The 25,286-nt window shown below is 38.2% G+C and overlaps 2 protein-coding genes across 3 annotated transcripts in view; one reads left to right on the plus strand and one right to left on the minus strand.

The window, feature by feature from the left end:
- Positions 1–25,286, plus strand: part of PSMD1 (proteasome 26S subunit, non-ATPase 1) — a 66,921-nt gene that overhangs the window by 17,273 nt on the left and 24,362 nt on the right. The window lies entirely within an intron of this gene.
- On the minus strand, positions 8,225–19,681 carry HTR2B (5-hydroxytryptamine receptor 2B). Of its 2 annotated transcripts, XM_066193424.1 has the most exons (4): positions 19,603–19,681; positions 18,286–18,690; positions 11,357–11,557; positions 8,225–9,326 (listed from the first exon to the last, which is right to left on the minus strand). In XM_066193424.1, the coding sequence occupies exons 2-4, from the start codon at positions 18,593–18,595 to the stop codon at positions 8,446–8,448; spliced, it is 1,392 nt and encodes a 463-aa protein (XP_066049521.1). In that variant the 5' UTR covers positions 18,596–18,690; positions 19,603–19,681; the 3' UTR covers positions 8,225–8,445. The 2 variants fall into 2 exon arrangements, with proteins under 2 accessions (XP_066049521.1, XP_066049520.1); XM_066193423.1 differs by lacking the exon at positions 19,603–19,681 and having other exon boundaries at positions 18,286–19,378.

The following is a 25,286-nucleotide window of genomic DNA, read 5'->3' on the forward strand; positions in this document are numbered from 1 at the left end:
TTGCTGGAACAACATAGTTCAAGGCCTGTTCTCTCTATATCCAGCAATGAGGAAATGAGTGACATAATCTTTGACTCTTTCACCTGCTGTACAGTGGTTCAGGTGTTATCCTGCCTCTTCCCTTTCTGGAGACTTGCAGTTCAGAACCTACTTGTGCAGTAAGGAGGAGCATTTCCTTGTAAATTCCAGTGTCCACCTTACTTGGCAGTCAAGAAGTAAAACTTTTTAGCTGATTATCACTGGCTCCTGGAGGCAAAAAGTTTATGTTAGGCTGTGGTAGTTGCCAACACTTTTCACTTGATAACTAGTTGTGTGCTCTGGCTCAGCTCAACAATGCCAGCATACAGAGACATAATAACCAAGGGAGTTGTGAGTTTGTCAGACTTCATGGCTAAAATGACATTTCTTTCTTAGGGCTGTTGTTTGTTGAAGTCTAGCTGGATTTGCTTGTAAAGGCCACTAACACAGCATTGAATACTGGCAAGAGTCAGTGATTTGTCAGCTGCTGGGTATACAGAGCTTTTGAATGAAGTGTTTTGTGATGGGAGGTGAGCAGGTCTCAGACACACTGGGCTAAATCCCAGAAATTAATCTCATTTTAAGTGAAGGAAACAGGACTGAAGGTCCTCTGAAAAGAGTTCTCATTGAATTCCTTGTAGGGCATTCCAGAAAGGGAACTGTGAAGTCAGGATTGAAATAAGAGCATACATTTGTTTAATGCAGTCTACATTTTTCTTGGGGAATCTATGGCATGCATTCATGTAAGGTTGAGTATGCTGGAGGTGTGAGTTTGTCTGCTGGATTGTACACTTTAGCAGCTTCAGACTTGTGCTTCTGTCTGTTCCTCCTTGTAGGAATAGTAAAATCCTATAAGGTTGTAGGTTCCACAGAGGATGATAATTTCCTTAAAAGCACCATTGTTTGAACATGACAGAACTACAGCCCACAAACTCACATTGTGTCATAAATACCCAGTTTGTTTTCTCCTGTTGTTACAACTATCTGTGAATAAATGTTCTTCCTCTTGGATTTGAACTAAAAGTGTCATAAATGTCACAAAACTGCTAATTTTAGGTAACGCATCTGCATAGCAGAACATTCTGTAAGGCTTTGCTGTCCTTGTTTTCCTCTGTGAGTCTTTTTTGCTATCACATACACACAACTCTGCATACACTCACTCAAGAGCCCATCTTGACTTTTATTGTTGGTAATGAAAACAACACGAAGTAAAATGTGATAGAACATAATGTAATAAAACATGACATTTAATTTTTAGAGCAACAAGCTTTTGCTTGAACTTGAAGATTACCTCTATTATATTTTTTAAGCATGGTAATTCTTTTTTTTTTTATTGGGCTTTTGAATTACTGGAAAAATCTACAAAAAAATGTATATGGCTTTTTTAATTATTCAGAATTCATGAATCAAGGTTTAGATAGAATATTCCAGTCTAGGCTCTTAAGTTTTACCTAAGATTGCAAGATTAAATTTTTCAGTGTGTTACAAAAGATAATAAATCACTCAGTTACAATCCTCCTGAGGGATTGGGGAAGCAGGGCTTGGTGCTGCTGTAACAGTTTCACTCTGGGATATTGGATGCACTCTTGCCTGGCTTGGAAATGTCTGCAGGCAAGTCACCTGAGTGAGCAGAGCAGTATAAATCACATTGCTTGAGTGCAGAATACATTGCAGGTCTTATTCATATAGCACATAACTTCCTTGTCCTATTGTTGGGCTCCCCAAACCTTTCCAGGGGCCCTGCATGTAGAATTCAACCTTGACCAGCAGCATTGCTGCTGTTAATTCTGGTTTTGCTGACTGTTTAGCAGCAGTCCATAGCTTCAGACTGAGGATGGAAAGCACAGCTTGCTGGCTATAGGACTTGGTGTGGCTTTTTTCCACCCTTGGCTTAGTGCCATACAAAAATTAGGCTCTAATTAGGTATTTTGGAGCAGATCATTTTCATGCCACTATATTAAATTATCAGAAAATGATCTGGTGCAAGAAAATTGTTTCAAAACTGCCTCCTCTTTTCTTTCTTTTCCCATCCAAAGCAACAGTCAAAAAATTATGTGGTGCAAAAACCTGAGACTTTACATCTTCTCTCTTTTTAAAAATGGCCACCTTTTACAGGCAGCACTTCTAAGTAAAATGTTATTATAAAGTGATACAGAGGCACTAATAAAGTTTGGGATGTTTGGAGCTTGCAGTGTGGATGCAGGGCTGTACAAGAAGCTGTATTGTGAAATAGGAAGGAGAGAAATGGTATATTGACTTGGCTACTGTCAGGTGTCTCTGTTTTCCCAGTCGTGGTCCCTTTGCCAATGGTCATGGATAGCAAACTTACCTTATTGTTGATGTTTATATACTGGTGGTTCTTTCTGGTGAAGTGGTTTATGAAATATTTACAACTGTTGGAAAATAGCATTTCAAGCACCTGCTATTTCTGGTCGGCTTTTTTTAAAGACTATTATGATGAGATGGAAAACATGATAAATTTAAAGTGTTTTGCTTTTTAAAAATAGAAAGACTTATTTTTATCATAATTTTTACCACTTTAGATCATTAATTGATCTTTGTTGGTATTGCAGAGTGAGTGGATTATGTAGTCAGCCATTTTTTTACATTGTTAGAGCAGTGCTGCAGAGCATCTAAACACTTTATATAAAAAATGAGGAGGTAAATGTTTTGTGGGTACAACAAATCTGATTGGGAGAAAGACGTATTCCTTCAGTGTGGGATGGAGCAGTGCTTGCAAGCATGAACTGAAAACATTTAATGCTCTCATAGCAGTTGTTAAATCCAGGGGAATGAGAGTCATGGGGAAGTGGGACTTGAGTTGTAGGATGCTGCTTTTGTCTTCATGAAATACTGTTGGGAAAAGGCTGAGGGCAAGAGAGGGAACAATGCAGCCTCTAGAGAGCCCCAAAAGGAAGATGTAGTCTTGGCTGATAAGTGTAGGCTACCCAAACTTGAAGAACTCTGCATGGCTTCTGTTCAGTTTTTCATTTTAGGATGATGCAAGTGAAATAGTAATGTTTCCTGCTTTTGTATTCTTTGTGTTTACATAGCCTTTGGTATTTTAAGGCTATGTATTTGTTGTAAGGCTAACAGATCAGATACTTAGATTTTATTCCAGGAAGACTTGGACAGCTTGTTTTCTTTATATCCTCTTAACCTGCCTTTACCCAGAAAGCAGAAAGCAGATGATCTGGGTAATTGAGTATGAGGCTGACAGTCACTCTAATGTGATCTGCACCAGTGACTTTTTAATGTTTTAATTGTGAAGAGGAATTTAGTGAAACATATCAGCTTGTTAATTCTTGCATACAAAAGATTAAAAGGGTTTTGTTTACAGTCCAACACATTTTATCTTGTCATGTTCAGTCTTCCTGGGATAGGAGAATGAAGGTCCTTTTCAAAGAAATAGTAGCAGAAATCTTACTATAATCAGAAGAAGCCTTAGACTTTCACTGAAGTTGTGCAGGGCTTAATGAATTTGAAAATGAGTTGCAATTACCTGTGTAGAGTATTTGTCTTGACAAAGGATCCTTTGGAGAGTAAAAAGCTCTTGATTTTTAAGAGCATGATGTTGTTTTTCAGAGATTGGAAGGAATCTGAATACCTGGGTGCAAGGAATCACAGCTATGGCTTGACAGATAGGGCTGACATGAATTATTAAAAATAAGAATAAAAATGGACACTTTTAGCAAGCCATCTTTCCTATTTTTGTACCTAGCTTCCCAGTGTAAAATGAAATGGCTTCCTCTCCTCTACAGGGCAAAATTCTTCATTTTCCACTGGAGAAAACATTGTTTCTCGTGGGAATGGACACTGATAGTAAACACCATGTTGTTATGCCAAGGCAAAATTATGGAAGTTACTTCTCTCCTGACTATTGTTTTTGCCATTTTAAGGGTTGCCTAGAGAGCCAAAGGGGAAGTGAGGCAAAGGAGGGCTTCTGTGCAGTTGTACATAGGCATCTTTATCAATATGAAGAAAAAAGTCTAACAGTAATATTAAGTTAGTGCTGAGAACTGGCCAGAACTCTGGGGCTCTTGGCTCCAGTTTGCAAGGCAAAAAGCCAGAAGAGCTCTGGCAAATGTTCTGCCTCTTTGGGCTCCAATGTCCCAGGTTGTTCAGTGTGCCTTTACCAGGTTTACTGTGCTTATATTGCTTTACTTTTTAAGTCTGATGCTACACACAGCAGCCTAGAAAAAGATTTAGGGGAGTTATGTTCTTGTTTTCGTTTACCAACTTGCAATGATGTGGGTGTTTCCACAGTATGAAAACAGTGTAGAAAAGCAATACTTTCTGTGAAGCACTATAAAAAAATCCCTGTGCCTCTTGTGTGCAGGTGATACAGCACCAGTTTGTAGTTAAGCAGAGGCACCTCTCTTCTCAGTGCCTCTGCTTAACACTTGATTTTAACTGTATTTGCATTTGAAAATTGATACTAGTATGGCCTAGTGTGATATAGTCAGGAAGAGTTTTATACATGTAGGATACAAGGTAACTGAATAATACATTTTTCTAGCTCTAAGTTTCCTCATAGCTAAAGGCCTGCAGCTTATAGATGATTTAGGACTGGCTTCACAAAATGCATTTTACGTCACATCACTATAGCTGGGATTAGCTGAATTTCTTGCTTCTCTGTTTCTCAGAGTAAATTAAATGTTGGGAAAACTTCTTTTGTTGATTTTTCTGGTTTTGTCTATTTCATGTGTATTTTGTTGTTGTTTTGTTTAGTTTTTTGTAAAGGTAATCCCTTTATTTGCATTTCGAGACACTTATTCTATTAGGCTTCAAACTCCATTATTTTCCTCCCTGCAAGACTGCTGAGTCCTTATGTCCATGTCTGTGCTGTAATTTTTAATTAGATAGGCAGACAGAACATTGACTAAATATCTCCTAATGTATTTTAAATAATTAAACAACAGAACAACCACCGTACTTGTCCATTGTTCTTCTGAAGTGTTCTTCCCATAGTGTTTGGATGTTGCAGATGAGTTTGGCTTTTATCTTGTTTTTCAGTAGTTTAAAAAGAGATTAAATATGCCAGATAAAGGTCTTTGTGATGATGAGAAAAGTTAAACTAGGTTATTATTTTATGAACTTTATTATTTTTTTATTTTGTGGTTTCTATACAATAATAACTTTAAGTTATTACTGTATAGAGACTACACAGCTGGCTAGGTGGCTGATTTGGCGTGGGTCAGATTCAGAAGGAACTGGCAGTATTTTGTTTCACAGAAAGGAATCCCGTTTTTTTTGTTTGTGTGTGTTAAGTGGGGAGTGCATGACTCCTTCCTTCTGTAAAAATGTCTTGTGTTCCACAACCAAATGACTGCAAAGCTTTATCAGTTATTATTTATGCTGCTATCTTTATGAAAAAAAGCTGAAAAATATTCTAATGCTATGAAAATGCTCTCACTTTGCAGACGGCATATAAAAACATATTTTATAAATTTGTGTTACCTAAAGACAGTACTCATGGATGTGGTCCTGAGCCTCCTGTTGTGCCTGTTGCATCACAAGCAGTGTTGTCTGTAGTTACCATACAACAAGCTGGTGCTTTCTTGCAGGAGCTTGCAGTGACTCCCTCATCATGTCTTACTAATGAAGGTGATGTCTTTGTTCAGATCTGTTCTTGTAGATACAGTTGCTAAAACAAGTACTCTGCTGTCCATTATGCTTTCTTATTTCATAGTTCTGCATCTTCATCTTTTTTCCTTGCTCTGTCCTGCTTTCCAACACGGTTACCCGAATTCTCAGCTTGTTTGCTTTGTAAGTGGACAAGCTCTGAGCAATGTCTTCTTGCGCTTAGCATGTTAAGTGGAATGTTTTCCACTTGCAAAGTGAAAGCATGAAAGGTGCATGCTTTCTTGGCTGATGTGTTTCTGTCTATGGAGAAATTGTCTTTCTCTGTGGAAAGACTGGAATTTTGATTAGTCACTAGTCCTTTAGACTGAGGTTTGTTGTTGCCGACTGAACTCAGTAACTGGAACATGCTGAGCTTCTGTTTACAGTTACTGAAACTGAGAAACCTGTATACTAGCTTGAGAAAATACGTCTCTGTTGGGTGAGACTTTTTCAAGGATTATTTCCTGTTGGTGGAGGTCTAAGCACTAATTACAAAGAGGCCTTGGAATCTTTCTCTGTGGGACATTTAGGGCAAAGCACACTTGACATCTGTACAACAACAGGGTCATTCAGAAAAGAACTGAGTTACCTCTCATTCTCTCTAGATGCTGTGAAGCCAGCTGTAATGTTTCTGCTGGAAAGGGAAAATATAAGTTGCTGCTGGAAGTAGGTGATTGCTGCCTGCTATAGGAACATTTTATTTGTTTAATTAATATGGATCTATTTAAGTATCAAGAGAGTTTTCAAAGATGATTGCTTCTTGCTTTCTCTCTGCTGGGCAATAACGCCTCAGGAATGGTGTTTGCCTTTTGGTGTTGCTGCCAGTTCCTGCACTGCAAATTATGCTTTTAAGATTTTTGCTGTGATCACTCTGTGCATGGGTGTGATTGCACCTTCAACTGGTTCCAGAGCCCTGGCTTAAATAAGGCACTGCTCTGTGATGTTTTCAGTGACATGCCTGGATGTTTTAGGGGGTTTGGGTTTTTTTTATTCCTATTCCCTCCCTGATTGAGCTTCAAAGTGATCTAGGTCTTATTAAAAGCATTTGATTCTCAAGTATTTTTAAGTGTAGGTGTCTTTTACAGCTATCACAGTCCGTCCATTCTGACTTTTAACTACAGAATCCTCTTAAACAAATTTTGATTAAGTGAAGGGAGAGCAGTTAGAATTTACTCTGATTTAAGTGGCTAGTGATTATCACCAAAAAGGGGAGGAAGGAGACAACTTACTGCAAGTACCCCAGAGGTATTTTTAATGCCTTTGCCTGAAACTCTCTGGCAGTTGTTACAGTAGACTCTGTTTTGAGCTTGCATGTGTTTTAAATTCAAGATATATATAAATAAATGTTGGAAGGACATGTTATCTTTAGTACTTTCTGTTCTGCAGATGAAAAAATCCTAAGCCTTTTGCTGTATATAATTTTAGTGTAACCGAAGAATGCTGAAAACATTAAAAATGAAAACAAAGCCTAAGCTGAAAATTTTACTGTAAATGGAAATTATTGAAAAAATTATGAGCTGGCTGCTTGCTGTAAGAACTCCTGTACTTTTAGGAAATTAGATTTCCTTTCCCAAAGAGTCCGGAGCTGTCAGAACTTTCTGATTTCCCACATAACAGACTCTGGTAGCATTTATGGATTGTGAGGACCAATTCTTTCTATTAATTTTGTGCTTGTACTGAAGTCCTGAGTATGTGCATGTTTGAGAGAGTGCAAATTGGGACCTGTAATTTGCCATTAGTCCAATTAAATCATTTTGAGCTCAGCTTAACTGTGAATATGTACAAGTGTAGGCAGTGCTGTTGTCTCTGCTGTCTCTTAAATATTTGCTCTTATTTTCTTGTGAAGTAGCTGTTCTGTCTGTGATTTCTCTACTTTCTGTGGGCTACATTGGATGAGGGGAGGCTTTCACTGAAGTTTCCATGGTCTTTAAAAAGGAAGCTTGTTCATATAAATTATAGGTGTTCCAAGCATTGTATATCTTGTTTTTCTTATGATCATTAATTGTGTACTGTGTTATTTTGATTAAATAATTCATTTTCTTAGTATAAAAAGAAAAAAGGCAGTTTTCTGTAAATAATCTGGCAGCACTAAGCTTATGTATATATGAATGTAATGGAGATGAAATTCAGATGGGTGAAATATTCTGCCCATCCCTACAGTAAAGGGATAATTTCCATACATGGAATTTTTAATCATGCCTTATGCAATGGGCTTGTACATTGGTCTGCGGAGTGAGTGATTCTGCTTGTGATTTCCACACCCTCAGAGAACAAGGAAAGCTCCTGTGTGGATACTCAATCTCAGTAGAGGAATGTATCTGTAGGAGGGAAAGCAGTGAGCTTGTGTGCTGGTCTGTTTACAGAGATCCAAATTAAAACCAGTGAGCTTGTATCCTTCTGCTACTTCCATTGTAGAGCATCAACCTATGAAGTTCTGCCTCCTTGCCAGAGTGAATGTTAGAGTAGTGTTTGTAGAGAAACACTTTCTTATAAAGATGTGCATTGAAGAAAGTGAAGGTGATGAGAGCTGAAGTCAGATGCTTAAACTGATTTAGCTTTTATTTATTTCCTTCTTCCTTAGTCTACAGTTCTGCATGAGTCATTTGTCATGGAATGAAGTTGTGGTTGTCACCATGGGATTGGGGCTAAAGTAGAGGAGACTTTGGAGGAGAGGAATTAATATAAATTTATAAGATATTGCTCACATAAATAACAGAAAACAATAGTATTTATACCCTTTTACAGCGCAGTTATTTAGAATAATACATACAGTAATGCTGTATGGACACGGCTGCCATTCCACTATACATAGCTGACTTGTTCTTCTGTTTTATCAACCTCATTCTCGGTGAGCAGCAATGTATCCAGTAGAATGGCTGATGATGCTTGGATGGGTGAGCTCTTCAGCCTCATTGGGCTCTGGTACATAATGGGGTTAATCCCATTTCTCATCCCATTCATGACAAAGAGCTTGGAATTTTCTGCTACAGCGTTTCTGAAAGAGATCCTGCTGGAGCACTGCTGGAGGGCCTTGATAGGCTTTGTGGTCCTGTAGTTGCACGTGATGTACCTGCTGAAAGCCTCCCTAAATGTTTTGTTGAAGAGTGTGTATACAAGAGGGTTCACTCCTGAGGATACATACCCTATCCAGACAAATATCTCCAAAAGCTTTTGAAAAACCTCCTTGTTGCAGGAGTTGCACAGAACTGAGCTGATGTTTGTTATGAAGAATGGGCACCACATCAGCAAGAAAAGAAAAAATACGATCCCCAGAACTTTGGATGCCCTTTGTTCATTGGTTATCGTTTGCATGGACTTCCTTCCAATTGTGCATGTCCTGCAGATAGGCATGTCACTGGACAAAGTCTGGTCCTTTCTGGAGCCATTTAGCATGGCCACCTTTTCTGGTGAGGAGGCAGGTGTTGTGTCACGCTGAAAGACTGTGGACACCGTTGACCAGGTGAAGCGTGGGGGCGGCTTGTTGATCAAATAGGCCTTTTTGTGCAGCACTTGGATTGTCAGGAAATAAGTGACGATCATGATAGCCAGGGGAATGAAGAAGGAAGCCACTGATCCGTACAGAATGAAGTAATGAAAACGATCAGGCGTCAGGGCACACGTGATGTTTGTAAAGTTGCCATTTCCATCCGCAATGCCTCTGATAGGGACTGGAATTGCAATGCCTGTCAGAGAAAAAACAAGTGCTTCAGCAAAGGGTAATTGCTTGCAATCGCTTCACTGGGCCTGAAGCCTCAGGGTTTCTAAAGAAAGGCAATTCCTGAGCTCTGGAGCAGGCACGGGGTGATGGACACAACGTGAAGTGTTGAGAGCATCACGTTGGTAATTGGGCAAACAGTACTTTGTAAGACTTGGCAGGCTGAGCTTTAACAGAGTGCCCTTTCTAAGGAGATAGGGCCTAACTCGTAGTGATTGAGGAAGCGGTATAAAGTTGCCAACTTTTCGAGTGTAAAACACTTGAATTGCTTTGACTCTGGTTATTAGAATTAGTATGGCTTTTCTTCCAGTGAAATATGTTTCCCTAATGCCATCTCCCCCTTTTTTTTTCTCTTCCCTAGGGTAACATTTGCACTTTTTGAAGGGCAGTTTTGTAAATACATAAATCTTGTCCTTCCCTCTTCTATTAACCACATCAAGTGACTGGACACAGACAGCTGATTTTTTTCACCCGGCTTGACTCTTTCATGTATACAAGTAGCTAAATAGTTGCCAGAATTATGCAGTGTGTGTTTGAGATGGATTTGTTGTTTGAAGTCTCCTGCATATTTAGGAGTGTTTAAATGAGACTGGCTAGCTCTGTAATTCACCACTAGTTTTAAAAAAATGTTAGCTGTCTTGTCTTTAAATGAATTTTTTATAACCACTAAATTACAGTCAGCACTTCATTTGCCAGCAGTCTGACATTACAACAAAAACAACAGGTTCCTTGCTGTCTGGTGAAGCTGATTTGTGCTGTTTTCTGATACCACTTAATGAGATATAGGGATTTACTGTATTCCTCTGCTACTCTGCTTACTGAAGTTGGTTGAAAGCAGCAAGAGTAAAATGGGTTACCCTTCAGCAACTTGATCCCTTTCTTAATTAGAAGCACACCTTCAGATACAACAAGCATTTAAAATGAAGATTGAACCAAATTAACCTTTGATTTGGAGAACTTGGGTCAGCTGCAGAGTAGTTTTATGTTAGATAAAAAGAAGTTGAAAGGTACATGCTGTTTAATGGCAATAAATCACATATTAAAAGGTCAACTTGTGAGTGCCTTGTCATGTAAGGTGTTTTGGGGGGGAGGAGTGGGTGATAGCATCTTTTCTTATATCATCACAGCTTTTCCAGAATTTTTTTCAACTCAGAAATTTGGGGTTTCCCTCAACCAAGAAGGTGGATGTACCCATTCTTCTATGCATCATTTGCCTTAATGATGCAGAATAATTCTGTTTGGTCTTGCATACGGAGCATACAGCACTAAGACTGTCTGGAATGTGTATTAAGTTATTTGAATTAAATGTTTTCACTTCCTTAGCTCATTTAACAGATTCATTTTTTTAAACATTAAAGACAGATGAGGTGCCACGTGCACATCACAGAGACACTGATATCACAGAAGTTTTTATGTTGGTATAAACTTCTTCATATAAACTGTTGAGGGTTTGCTGTTCAGATTGTTTTGGGGGGGCGCGGTTTGTTAGACATTAGCCTTTCTATATGCTGTCTTAGCCTTCACTGTTAGCCTGGATGTTACTAGCCACTCATTTATATCTTTGTTATAAATAATTAGCCCTTTTGTGCTTCCTTTATGTGGCACAGAATTTTACCAAGATCTATTCAAGGATTAAAATTGTGTTTGAGACAAAACATAGCACCACAGAACATGAAATCTTGCTTTCCCAGGAGACATGCTGTGCATGCAGGTAATTGTCTTCTGATTTTTGAACTTTTAGGACCATGAAGAAGAGTGATGATTAATACTCTGACTCAATTCTTGGCCTTTCTGGTGAGCCTAATAAGGAGCAGTGGTTCAGGCAGATTTTTATGATGTAGCTATGCATGATCCAAGAGGTGGACTTCAGCCAGCCTGAGTGTTATGGTTCTCCAATCAATAGTACTTGGCCAAATTTTCCGTTTTCCCCACATTTCACCTATTGTTTTGGACATGAAAAGCTTCTGTGTTCTTTTCCAGTCTCCAGCTCTCACATACCTATTGAAATGAGCCAAACCACGATGATTTTGATGATTGTTGTAGCCCATGAATTGTACTGGCTGGCCTGGATTGGCTTTTTTATCGCAATGTAGCGGTCCAGGGAAATGGCACAGAGGTGCATGATGGAAGCTGTGGAAAAGAGGACATCAAGGAACAGCCAGATAGGACATAAGACACTTGGTAAAGGCCAGGTATTGTCTGAAAGAGAACAAAAAACTCATTAGAATCTAAGGATTTTGAGAACTTCCAGTGTGTCATTTTCCTGTGGCATCAGTAATTTTGAAAAGTTCATAGTACTACAGGAACTGAGCTTTATCACTGCCTCAGATGGGTTCTATCTTGTATTTTAATTAGTTCCTAACTGCCATGGTTGCTGCCATCATATTCATCAGGCTACCTGTGTACTATAAACCCCTCCCTGTCTTCTTGTCCTTTTGTTGCAAGGACTCTGGATTAAAAAGTTTGTGAAAAATGGACCATGACTGGTTCTTGGGAGCCTGCTGTTAAATGATTATTTTCAGCTGTTTCCACTTGATAGTCCTGTGAATCAAGGTATTATTTAATGGAGGAGATAATGGGTCATAACCAAAGTAATAGTTAGCCATTGTAGAACCACTGTTGGGTCTTAGGAGTGATATTGAAGAATCTTGTTCACACGTCTTTAAAATGACTTCGCTGTCAAATGACTTGGCCAGATACACTGGAACACTAATGTGACAGAGTAGGGCTGTTCTGTCTCAGTAATGATTTTATAAAAATTGAACATTTTTGTGCATGTCCTTTCTTTTCGTTTCCCCAAGAGCCATGGTTTGGATTTTAAGTTTGGCATCCTGTTTCTTAGAGTACTTACCTGTCCTTAATATTAATCTTTATAGCAAACATAGGGTCTGTCAACTGGACTGTGTCCAAGATAAAGGTTTAAAGTTTTCAGATTTCCAAAAGGCTTGTATTTTTGAGAGCTGTGTCTCCCCTATCAATGTCTGCAATACCAAATGAACTTTAATGGAACTCTGAGGGGGTTTTTTTTAACTGGTCTATTTTCACTCAGAAGTAGCTTCTATTGCAATCCCGTGCGAGGAGTGTTCAGTTTGAGGTGCACTTTAGTGTTGTGTGTCTATAAGGATGTTCTGTAGTCTCAGGAAAGAATGTGTGAACTAGGAAGATTTTTCTGTTTCTCATGGTAGAAGCTGATCTACTAAGTTTATTTTCCTCCCTTATAAAATTCAGCTGTACTCAATCAGTAAGCACATTAATAGTATTGCCAGGGAAATCAGTTCTTTGTTGAATGACGATCAGGGGGGAAAATTGCATTTCTAACAAATCAGATTGGTTTTAATTTTTTTGGTCACCATAAATAGACCTGCGTGCTGAGAACACTAAATGAGCTGGACTTTTGTAATGCTTAGTCTTATCAGCGTGGTAACATTGCAGTCATTTGAGATTAAAACATTTTTTTGTAACATAACTGATAGATGGAAATGATAACGGTGCTGCTTTGACTTGAATGATAAACTCCAGTGGATGGAAAATTTTATGAAGACAAACATAGCAAGTACTTGTCCACACTCTTACCTATGCTGGGAAACCTTCTGTGTTAAACAAAGAGAATGGATGGATGGAGCCCTGAACTGAACCTCAACCATCCCCAAAGCAGAGGACTCCACATGAGGATGATGTAGACAGTGGGGCAGATGGGAAAGAGGCAGTCTGCTTTCAATTTAGTAATCAGAAAATTTTAGTATCTACCATAATTATTTCCTAAAATAGATTCTATGGTTGAAATTATGCTTCAAAAAATTTAGTCTGTCAGGCAGGTGTGAGAAAGTTGTAATTAATAAATTATGAAACATTTACTCATCCTTAATTTTCATGCCTAGACTTTCAGCTGGCAGTAAGATGTGGTGGATTTCTGAAACAGGTCTCCTTTAAAAAGAAAAACCAAAATATACTGTGGGTCATGTAACCAGCAGAAATTAAAAAAAAAAAAAGAGTTAAAAGAAATAACTGATTTGATGGGCTTGAAATTTTTTTTGCTCACTCCAGAAAATTGACAGCTTCTTTTGACTTTGTTAAAAAGGATTAGTTCAGATAAAACATGAATAATAGAATGTGTGTTCTACAACTTGAAGGATGGCAGATAACGCAGCTGGATTTGAAGTGAGCAGCTAATACTTCTTTTGGATAGAACTTGCATGCCATTCCCTGGATTATAACTGCTTTGAGATCGGGAGAATCCCAGTGTAACAAGTCTTTCCTTTTTTAGTTAATTTACTGTTTGCAGAAGAAAATACTTTGCAACAAAAGGCCCTTCTGCTTCTTTGAAATAAAGATACATTTAAACAGTGATCTGATACAAAGCAATCGTGTGCATTTTTTGAGTTTTAAGAGCTTTTGTGAGTTGACAAGTGCAACTGAACAGAGAAAGCTTTCTATTTTCTTTATTTTTGTCTTGTTTAGAACTGGGTGCAGAAGTTAGTAGGTTATCACATTCATGATTATAGTATTATGCCATGCTGTATTTCTGTGTAAGAGATGCCAGTTTTTGTCCAAACAAAGTCAAAATAAACTTTAAATGCAGTAACTGATAGGGACTGAAGATGATGATTATTATTTAAATGAAACAAAAATCATGAAACTGATACTTAAAAGTCCAGAAGAGTCACACAGTTATCTAGGATTCATTCTTTGGTGTATTTTGCTATGACTTACTTTGATTTGTAGGTTACACCTGCATTAGAAGCTTTGTGCCTGTTGTTTGAGGCAATGCTCTGGGCTGAGTTCTTGTCCTTTTCTGGTGATGGTGGTGCTGTCTACCACTGTTGACCTATTCTATTCAATTAGGAGTTGGGACATAACGGAATATTAATTCTCTTTCATGACTCATAAAGCATCTCTGACCCTTGAAGGTGATGGTGACCTGCTTGGTTGTTGTCCTGCTTTATAATTCAGAATATAAAACGAATATGTCCTGCCAGGTAGTGATACAGAGCCGTTAGTAGGTCATGCTTAGTTCGGACTGTTCTGATTCTCCTACTATAGATCTACATTGTGTAAGCAGACCAGAGAATTTACAGGGCAGAGATTCTCCACTCCCCTTTTTCTCTGGAGCTAATAGGGATTGGATTTTTAAGTTGGTTTTTTTTTTTTTTTTAATGCCTTGGTTACCTGACAAAGATGCCTCCCTGAAAATTTGTCTGGGTTCTCCAACTGTCAGGTGGTATAAGTTAAAATGAAATTTCTTCTCCCTACAAACCTTGCCTCAGATATTCCCAGCACTGCAGCAGTGCTGCTGTTGCATATTTTGCTTATTGTGAGTCAAAATAGGACCAAATACATGCTTTAAGATTTGTCTTGCACCTTAAGAGAAGTAAAACGAGCTTTTAAAGCAACTGTCTACCCTTGATTAATCTTTATTTAAGAAAAGCTTTATTTATAGGAAATACCTTGGAAATGTGTAATCCTTAAAGTACAGTACAGAAGAGCTGCTCTTGCTGTAAGCCAAAATATTTTTTTGAAAGCTTGAGAGAAAGCACTGCTTGTGTACATGTATGTATACGTGTATGATTGAGAGAAGTCTTTAAATAAACTTGGAAACCAGTTGTTCTTCTGCTGTAAGGGCTGCAGAAAAGTGTTATCTGTAAGGGGTTTGTTGTTGCATATAATGATGCTTTTGCTGAGATGGAAATTGGTATTTTCAGCTCCTTTAAGGCTAAGCTTCAATCTTCACACTGGTGTGTGTGTCTGTAGCTGTAGTGGGGTGTTCACCCTCATGGCAGTACTTTGCTCCATGGGCTGCCAAAGCCTGGTGTCTCCAGGCTGTTCTCTATTTTTTTTAATTTATTCAAAGTATTTTTTCAATTAGGCTTACTTTCTCTTAAGCCCTTGTTTTCTTACTTATCTTTAGATTTGAGATTTTGGAAAGTAGTCCCCAATTAAAGTTTTCTCTGGCAGTTTGCACAAGCAAGAAGGGAAAATTTGTTGTGGTTCCTCATCAGTAATGGGCGAAGATTAGGACTGGTTGCTTGTGATAGACTAAAATAATGGTTTGCAATCTAGGATGTTCAGCATTACTTTCTGATTTTAAGTGGACGATTATCAGGAGAAAAGAATGTATTTTAAAAGATGGTACATGTGTTGTCTTCAAGTAGCCCATTGCCCACCAGGCTGTGGAGATCAGACTTCTTCCTGCTGCAGGCTTTGCAAATGAGAGGATCTCTCAAGTTTGTTTGTTAATTTCACTATTCAATGAATTTCAGTAGTTCTCAGCGTTAGAAATTGGGATAACTGTTTTGAAAGCTAGATTCAGAGAGTGCAGTTATCTCCCTGTGGGCCCTCCTTGATTTTTTTTTTTTTTAAGAAATAAGAATAATTTAGCAAGGTATAAAAGCTATGAAATGTTTACGTATTCTGACACTCACACTCCCAAATCAAAATTTCTGTATATGCTTGTATCAGAGTACATTTTGGTTGCTCTGCTGAGAATAAATCCTGCTGCTCATGGCACTACACCTGCAAGTGAGTTTACAGATTCATTTATTTACTTACTTTTAAAAGGGGCAGCTCATTACTACAGACACAGTCCATTTCTGCAGATTTTTTGGTGAATGTTCTGTCAGGGTGTGGACCCAATGTCTGTAGCAGGTTTTGAACACCCTGTGACAAATTAGTTTGTACAGTCAGGATCTTAATGTGACCACACTTTAGTTCACATCTTTTCCTTCAAATCTCCTCCACATAATTAGATAGCAGTCCCAAATCGGAAGCGTAATATTTGTACTCTGTATCTAGAAGCTGCTTTCATTATTATGGAAACATTCCTGTGTGGAGGTGCCAGGAGGCTGGATTTAGTTTGCTGTCTGGCTGTCAATGACTATTCTTTGTTCAAGTAGTTATCTGGCTAATGTAGCTTCAGGATTTAGACTTGTTGTGTATTTAATGTCTGTTCTGTCTTCATTCCAGTAACTTCTCATGTTTTACTCATGCTTTGAGCTTCTATAAACACCTCAGCATCTTCTCCCATTTGGTGAAGAGGCAAAGCAGTTTTTCTGGTTGGCTGCCAAAGAGACACTTACTTGTATGAAAGAAATTTTAGTTTTAATCACTGTTGTGTGGAAGGCGGGTTGTGGTCTTAATTAATTATAACTGATTTTACTACTTTCTGGTAAATTTCCTGCACCATGAAAGACGTTTTTGTGTGACTTTTGAATTAAGATTCCTAGCATGCTTTAAACTGTTGTAACCAGGGTTTAGCAGTGGATTAATTGAGAGATTAAGGAGCAATAGAGACCTTATGAAGTTATGAAGGAAAGATTTGTTAGTCTAGCAGAATGAAAATAATAATTTAAAAAATCCAAAACACGAAAACTCCACTGCTTTCAAAAACCTACTCCATAAAATCCAGAATTTGCCTTCCTTTTATATTGATTGCTAGTCAATACTACTACCTTTTATGGCTAGTAACTTTATTGTTGTTAATAATGAGACCTTTGGCAGGCACTAAGCAGTTACAGCATCCCCATGTGTCAGTATGGAGATGCTGTCTGCTTCTTGCCTCCCACACACATGCGCATACATGATGTACCAATGTTTTCTGTAAGTGACTGGTTTTTTGAGTTAGAAATCACTGTCTCAGTTATGTACATTCTTTCAAGAAACTGTTGCTTGAAAAAAAATCCCTATTCTGTGGTCTCGATAGTGAATTCTGATCTCTTGTTCACACTTCTGTTTGGGGAGAAGAAGTCTGTAACACACAGAAATTCTCACGGCATTTAATGAATAAACACATTTGTTAATAAAGTGATACCAGTTTTCCATAGCAAACAGAAGCTACTGATGGCCTTTCTGAAATAAAGTTTATGATTGTGTTTCGTTGTTGCTCAGGCAACTCTTAGAGTCTAGCCTAGGAAAAATGAAGTCCTGCACCCTTTCTAATGACCCAGTGTACCTTAAAGGTAATTATATAAATCTTTAGGTTTATTGAAAAACCTGTCTCATTGATTTTTTTTCCATTTATGATATGAAAATAAAGAATTTAAAATGTATTCTTAAAGAAAAATTAGCAGTAAGACAGACTCCCATGGAGCTGCCTCTAATTAGTTGTCAGAAGAGCTATCTGAAATAAAGCTTGGTGTGAGAAACTGTGGAAAAATCATGCTTGTTCTGTAAGGACTAACGAGAAGGAAAATGTCATATCCAATGTTGTTCATGTGAAAAAGACCTATTTTATTTCATATGAAGCTGACTAAATGACAAGTATGTATCTCAAACAATAGATACAAGGATAGAGGCTTCCTTGGCTTGACAGAAGATTTAATTGTGATGTCTTGTGAACCTGTGGCTTTCCCCAGGGAGGGTGGGAGAAAATCAGTTTCTCTGAAAGCGGTACTGGTAAAGTTTGTTGTCACTGATGGTGCCAGGGACCAACTCTGAGTGACCATGTAAATATATGACTGCTCATGGAGGCAATACTCAGGTAAAATCAGGTACATTACTCACAGAAAGTTTAAAACCTGTTCAGTGTACTGAATAGATACCTAGTGTTGATTTCAAGTTAATTTTAAGAGCATACTGCCTGCAATTAGTGTAATATAACACAACAAATATCCAGCATTGTGCTGATGTTGTTAAAAATTGTATTACACTGTACAAAATGTAATTCCCTGTGCTTTAGCTCCTATTTGAATATTTTTAAGTCTTGGATGATTTTTGAATGGCTTGTTTCAAAGGAAAGAATATCCACATAGTTGTACTTGTCATAAAGACATTAGGGCTGTATTAAGGTGAGAGGGAGAGAAGATTTAGCAGACCTCATCCTAGTGATTTTTAAAATTGAAATGCTGGAAAGCAAACAACTTTTCTGTTTAGTTTAGACCTCCCAAAATTGTACCCCATATGCAAACCTGATGAAACAAACATGCTGCACTTACCAAATAATATTATGAGAAGGGCAATTGGCATCACAAACAGACCCACGAGCAAATCTGCCACTGCCAAGGACGTCAGAAAGTAGTTGGTAGCATATTGCAACTTTTTCTCCAAGGACACTGCCAGAATGACAAGTATGTTTCCCCCAATGGTGGGGATTATCACCAGGAGGATCAGCAATGCTACCCAATGCACTTTGTTTCCTTGTTCCTCACTTGAGTAGTCCTGCTTGGGTGCTCCTGTTACTGAGAGAGGCGACAAAGATGCATTTTCAGCTGCAGATCCATTCAAGGACTGTAAAGGATGGGACATTTTTGTGTGCAGCAGAATGTCTTCAGGAGCTGTATTTTGCACAGGAGTTGCGTACGATGTAAGAGTTCTCTGTTCCTCTCTGGTCCAGGATGGTCCTGAAGAAAGGCCAGCATGGTCAGTATAGTGAGCTGGTCATCTGCTGTTTTGAGATACTATAACCATGTCGGAGCTGGTATCCAATTTTTTTATTCTGTGCCTTGCTGGGCACAAAAGAGTTTTAAAAATGAACGTCCTGTCTTGTGTCCATCTCTGGTTGGTAGGGTTCAGGGTCTGGTCTCCCCTTTATAGTGACGTTCAGGTTTCAGAAGGTTATAAGGAAAAAATCAATAGCTGTCAAAAATAAGCAGTGCATTAGCTTCCTTTTTTTTTTTTTCTGCAATAGTAAAGAGTGATAGATGAATCTGAATGCAGAACGATTCCCTTTAAGTGCAGTCTATGTAGATTTGCTCCTTCTGAGTACAAACTGATGCAGAGGCAGATGCTGGAGTTGTGTATGTGCAACTCCTCCTCTCCCGAGTGTCTAGTCTCTAGCAGCATGTGCGTAGGCAGACAGCAGTTCCCATATTTCCCCTTATTAAGAATCCTATTTCTCCTCAGAGGGAAACCTCAAAAATATCTTCAGAAATTATGTATGAGGTTTCCGTTTTAATCTCAGCACTTCCTAATTTATCAGGTGAGCGTCAGGAAGCTACAGACAATAAACCACTGCTGACAGTCTCAAGGGGACTGTAGACATCTATCGAACTGAGACATCCAAATTTACCCATTACTTGAAGGGGTGGGGGTGAGTAAAATGCTTGTTTTTGTAATCTGAGCAAGGCTTTTATTAGGCACAGCCCGTTCTCTCCCTTTGTCTTTCTTTCTTTGTCAACTCTGCTAAAGACTTAAGGCTTGCATTTCCCCCTTCAAACAGAGACTCAAACAGCTGTCCTGACATTAAGCTGAACAAATGGTCAGTTACTGAGAAGATTTGATGTGTTGCAGTTTTCAGGTGAAGAAAGCCTTACCTCTTTCTCTTGCATTTTAGTAGAGTTCACTTTGCATCCAGGAAGATCCTTTATAATTTTCTTTTTCATCATATGTTCAAAGTTGAGATTTTTCAGTACTTCCTGGAAAACAAGTTGTTCATTTGCTTTTGGCTTTTATAATATTTCTGAAGCTTGTCTCTTTGTGTGCTTTTTTTTTTAGCACATTTCTTCTATCATGAAGATTAAGAATTTCTGTTTTGGGAAAATTCTATTTCTTCTTATCCAGGTATTTTCTCCAACTCTGAAATGGAGGAGAAGAATAATTCTTACCACATGTAAAAAAGGATAGAAATAAGGTTGTATTCTCTTTTGCTGTCCTTTACCTTCCATTCTTTGTTGATTCTACTTAGGTGGTCAGCAGAGTCTGTGTGCAGTTCTCTCTTTGTTCATAAGCAAAGCTCGCAGTTTGCTGCTATCTTTGTTTGTTGATTGACTCCTTCCAGTGAGCAGATCCAGCTCCAGTGTTGGAAAAGCAGGGAAGTGAGTGGCTGGGGAGTTTGGCTGGAAATGAGACAGAGAGGGTTAATTGTTTCACTGCTCCAGCACTATAATGTATGCACACTGTAGCTGTATTGGGATGTGCAGGTCCTGGAAATGACCCTTCACACTACAACATTCTGTCCCTGTGCACCCTAGCGCGTCTGTCTGTCTGTCTGCTGCCCGCTCTCTGGGCTCTCTTGCTCATTTGCTTTCTGGACCAAAGCACAGTTAACCCTGAAAAGTTCTGCAGCCCTGTAAACACTCCAGGTCTTTTCTTGCCTAACTTCGTAAAAGTATTGTCTAGCACATTTATTTTAAGTTTGTGCACTGTTACTTTAAAACTTCCTTCTGCAGCTGCTTTTTATTATCCTGACTGTTTTCTTTTCTTACCTTCCAACTTTCAGTCAGATGTGTGTATAGCCTCAGCGTCATCTTACAGTTCTGCATTAAAATGGAAATAGAGTTCACTTCCAAGGACATTAGCTGCAAAATTGTGTAATAAGTCCTTGAGTAAAGGCCAGAAGAGACCATGAGATCATGGTCTGACCCTCTGTATGACACCAACCATTACATTCCATGAATTGCTAGTGCTCACCAGCCTTGAGCTGGAAATCAGGTCTTCAGTGAACAATACATCATTTTATATTTTTTAAAAAAGAAAAATATTCTGTCTCTAGAATGCAGGTATTGTGGGGCCAAAGAGAGAAGGCTGCCATAAGAAATTAACAGAAATACTTTAGGTTAATTGAGTTCATACAATAGAATTTTCAGTAGTTTTGATTTGTTTCTTATTTTTCCTGTTTAAAGGAAACTGTCAATAAAATTCCATGCTATGTTAATTGACAATTGAGTGTTGATTTCTTTATTCATCAGAAAAGTATATATTACAAAAATAAAGATTAATCCAGCTGTGGTAATACTGTTTCCTTATCTGGCCACCTCCCCATTGTCACCACTGACTGCACGGAGAGACCAGAGCACATGAAAACATATAAAAAGTGGAAATTGAGACAGAGCAATACCTTACTTGGCTAATGAGCATTTGGATTCAGTTTTTCTTAAGTTCCCCTATGTCTAATCAACTTCTGGTTTATATTTTATAAGTCTTGAAGGATATCCGGCCGTTAATCTAGCTGTACTTGAAGTTTTTACTGCAGATTGTTCTGATGAAAGCTAATGAATACATTTTAAAAGAAAATTATTTTTAAAATACAGATAAAACCAATTATCTTAGGAATTTGCAGAAGACAAGTTTAGTGATATGTTGGCTTGCAAACATTTTTTCCTCTTTGGTGCATTGTTTAATTTCAGGGAGATAAAAAACATACCTGGCCTTTGTGATGTTTTCTGAACTTTACTGGGTCTGAATCATTTGAGAAGCACATCTTTCTCTATATCTATTACAGAGCTGCAGCAGATTTTTCACTGTATCTTCTGGCCAGGCTTTTTCTGCAAGCCTGTCCGTGTCCAGCTCTTCTCCTGTGTTAAAGATGGTAAACCTTAAATCACGCTAGACCCCACTCCTGGTCCACTGTAAATGGAATATTTGAGCCATACATAGATATTATTTTTATTTCCCATCCCTTGCTGTTACTTCTGTTTTCAAATTGCCAGTGTTGTTTTATAGAGCCATGTCTCCATCAGATATGAGCTGTCTCTGGTGAGTGCTGTTCAGTCAGTACATATCCCTCAAGTTTACTTGCTCTGTTGTATGTGAGATGGTTGCAGGAAATTCCTGATTTGGGAATAACTAGGATCATTTTTGTCCAGAGAGAGAGACGGGGATGTTTAGTCTACACTGAATATATCAGTTTGTTGCATTTTTCTCAGCAGGTTTTTCTGTTTTCTATATATTTCCCTTTCTGTTGCACATTCCCTTCTCCAGAAATGACCACAAACTGTGCAGTTAATAGCTGCATTTCTCCTTTGTTAACTCATTCATGGATGAAATGAGACTTGTTAAGCATTTTTTTTAATTGCCACTACACCGCTAAAACAACATGTGGGAATAGTTCTGTATAAAATGATTAATTCATGACCAATAGTTTATAAAAGTTATAAATATTTAGAACCTTTTGAAATATGACTGGGGATACCTAATGAGGAATTTAAGAGATATATTTGACATTGTTCTTCAATTCTCTGACATTTCATTTTTCAATGAGTTGTATAGCCCTTAAATATTTAGACTAAAAAAGAAATGCATGTTAGTGATGCTTCAAATGCTTCCATTTTTAGTCTCAATCACGAGACCAGTATGATGGGGTTTTTTTAGTATTCTGTATATTTACTTACTGATGCTACCAGATATATATATATATATTTATTTATATATATGTATATGTATATGTATATGTATATGTATATGTATATGTATATGTATATGTATATGTATATGTATATGTATATGTATATGTATATGTATGTATGTGAGGTTTCATGTTTTAAAATTGCTGAAATATCAAAAAAAGTAGCAGAAATCCATTAACCTTGAAGATGTGCAGCTTAGAGGATTGGAGATAAACTGCTCAAAGAATGTGCTTTAAACTGGTCTGTGATCTAAGACACTTGAAGTGGAATGTGCTCCAAGATATGGCAGTCTGAGTTTTTAGTTTATGTTGGTGCATACCTCATGGGAAAAAAAGATCAGAGTGGATTGTTCACAGCCAATGTACCTAACTGTGATGCTCAACTCTTTCAGTAGCCCAATAAGGCTCTTGCAGGCAACGCCTCCTGAGAACTATGATATCTGCAGAAGTTGCAATTGTAAAGACTTTCAGAAAAAAAGCAGTTTAGGTCAGCACCATGGATAGGAGGGGAATCTGACCACCTTCTGTGTCCAGCTGACCTGGGCAGGTTATTTTTCGTATTAGTCTGTGTTAACAGTCAACATCATGGTTTTCATTCTGTTAATTTTTGCACTGAAGACTTCAGAAAGGTTTTCTTTCATCTCTCTTTGGAAGTAATGAAGAATTCAAAATTATCTTTGGTTTCTCAGAAATTCTAGGCTACTTACAAGCTAAGTATCAGTTTTTTATGGAGACAATATGATAAATATATATGTACGTGTGTGTGTGTGTGTCTTTATATATATATATCCAAGAAATAACAGTCCCAGAAAGGAGTTCAGAGTTGAGGCTAAGGCAGTTGGGCATGAGTCAGGCAGCTTCTCTGTTTTCACTGGTTTTAGTTCCTGGGGAAGATTCAAAATCCATAGTTGTAGGGTGTTTGTTTCTTGCAGAGGTTTCAAGAGCAACCAGTTGCTGAGTAAAACTAATAAAATGCCAGCTGTTACGTTTTGCTGAGAACCTCTTATTGCTGCCTTGGTGCATCTTTATTTTTCTTTATGATTTTATTTGACTTTTGAAGCAAACCAAACTCGATCTTGGAGGAAGTCCTTTATCTGCAGCTCATTTATCACAACAGTAAAATTTATCCTGATGTAGGGTGGAAACAAAGCTGTAGCTGACTACACTGTTGAAGTCCCATGGAAGAAACTTCTTGAGGTTTTTGGCATCTTTATCCATTTAGTTCCCTGGTAAGAGAACAAAGTTGAAAGTAGTTATGATATTGGGTTTTTTTTGTGTACAGGTCTGGGTTCACTGACGTCTGTGGTTTCATGGCTTATCTAGGAGCAGCTGAGCAATTTTCAGATGGAAATGAAGGAAATAATTGGGCCATTTTTTTGTCCTCATTTTGTTGTTGTAGTAAAATGTAATTGCAAAAGCAAACTGCTTGAGTAAAACCAGTGTTAGGAAAAAAGGAAGCAAACCAGTGCATTAAAGATAATTTGGTTTTCAAAAATAGACATTGCCTATCTTTCTAAGCTACACAGCCCAGTTTAGAGACATGCCTTAGGCCTTAATGTAGGAATTTTAAGATGAAATTACTGGACTGTGTTATGGGAAGGTCATGCTAGAGGACTATGGTACATTGCTTCTGTCCTCAGAATATATTAAATCTACTCCAGGCTTAGAATTTTTACTGTGACTTTAAAGAGGGGAGGAAAAATTTGTGTCTGGAGATAAAACTTCTGCCCACTGAATCTCCAGATGTTATTCTGGTATTTCATGTGATGTTATTTTCTGTGTTTAACTTGCAGTAATGACAGATATCTGTATTAGCACTGAGTAGGAGTAGTGGGTTGCTGAGTGTGACTTATGACAAACCATTTCTCTTTTTTAGTAGTGTTAATAAGATTCCTCACACTCCTCATTATTTCTCTCCATCTCCCACCAGAGGTTTCTACTCTGTAACCACATTGATTCAGCCATCAGCAGTCAGCAGAGTGGTGGTCTCCAGCAGGGAGCCAGAAGGGTGGACTTGGTTTGGGAGCCTGTGTGGGGCTTGGTACCAGTGAAGCAGAAGCTTCTTCCGTCGGCAGGACTGTCCCTCTGGAGTGTGCTGAATGTCACGTCAGCAGCTTGAAGGGCTGTGCCCTCAGTGAAGGGCCAGGGGAAGAACATGGTCATGTTTTAAACATAGTCCCCAAGTGGATTACCAGATGGAAGTAATGCCATGGGAGCACAATTGCAGCCTGTGACTGCTTATGAGGACTTTTTAACTCTTCTTTTGATCACTTGACAGAATTGGTTTGAGTCTTACAAATTTTATGGAGCATGGGTTTGGGCTTATATGGGCTGACCTTTGGCAACACTGTGTAGGATTTTGTAAAACATCTCAGCAATAAAGGAGTTAGCAAATGTTACTGCTTCAGCATTGATGCCAACAGTGCTCTTGTGCACTGAGGTCCTGTTCCTCTGATACACACTTTTGCAAGACTCTTTTCCAATTTTTGATCTGCCTTTTAGATCTCTGTTAAGTGGGAAGACGTTTTTTGAAGATTAAGGTTTTGAGAAAACTGAGGAAAGTGATGGGACCCGTTAGGTTGCTGCAACTCCCAAAGTGGATTTATGGAAGCCTCCTGTCAAAATGTTTGACTGTTTTATGGATAGATTTGAGATAAAAGTATTTCAAATAATGGCCACAAATAATTTAAGTCTTGCCAAGAATTCAAAAATCAATTAGTGCACATTAATCCTGATTCTATAATAAAAATTGTGTCAGAACTTCTGAGCCTGCAGACACAAATATGTGTCCAAGTTAATGATTCTATAAAATCCAGCTTTCTGAACAGGAATTTAATGATTTATGCTTCAGAGGGCATAATGACATCTTTGCCA

This window comes from Chamaea fasciata, unplaced genomic scaffold (assembly GCF_029207755.1).
Source record: "Chamaea fasciata isolate MVZ Bird 193981 ecotype frontalis unplaced genomic scaffold, bChaFas1.0.hap1 SCAF_11, whole genome shotgun sequence".
Lineage (NCBI taxonomy): Eukaryota > Metazoa > Chordata > Aves > Passeriformes > Sylviidae > Chamaea > Chamaea fasciata.

Bases quoted from the DNA above. Each gene is read 5' to 3' on its own strand.
- HTR2B (XM_066193424.1), bottom strand. From the start codon at position 18,595: ATGTCCCATCCTTTACAGTCCTTGAATGGATCTGCAGCTGAAAATGCA. The intron at 11,558-18,285 runs GTAAGTGCAGCA...GTTCTCTTTCAG, and splicing joins CCTTCTCATAATATTATTTG to ACAATACCTGGCCTTTACCA. The intron at 9,327-11,356 runs GTATGTGAGAGC...TTTCTCTGACAG, and splicing joins GGTTTGGCTCATTTCAATAG to GCATTGCAATTCCAGTCCCT.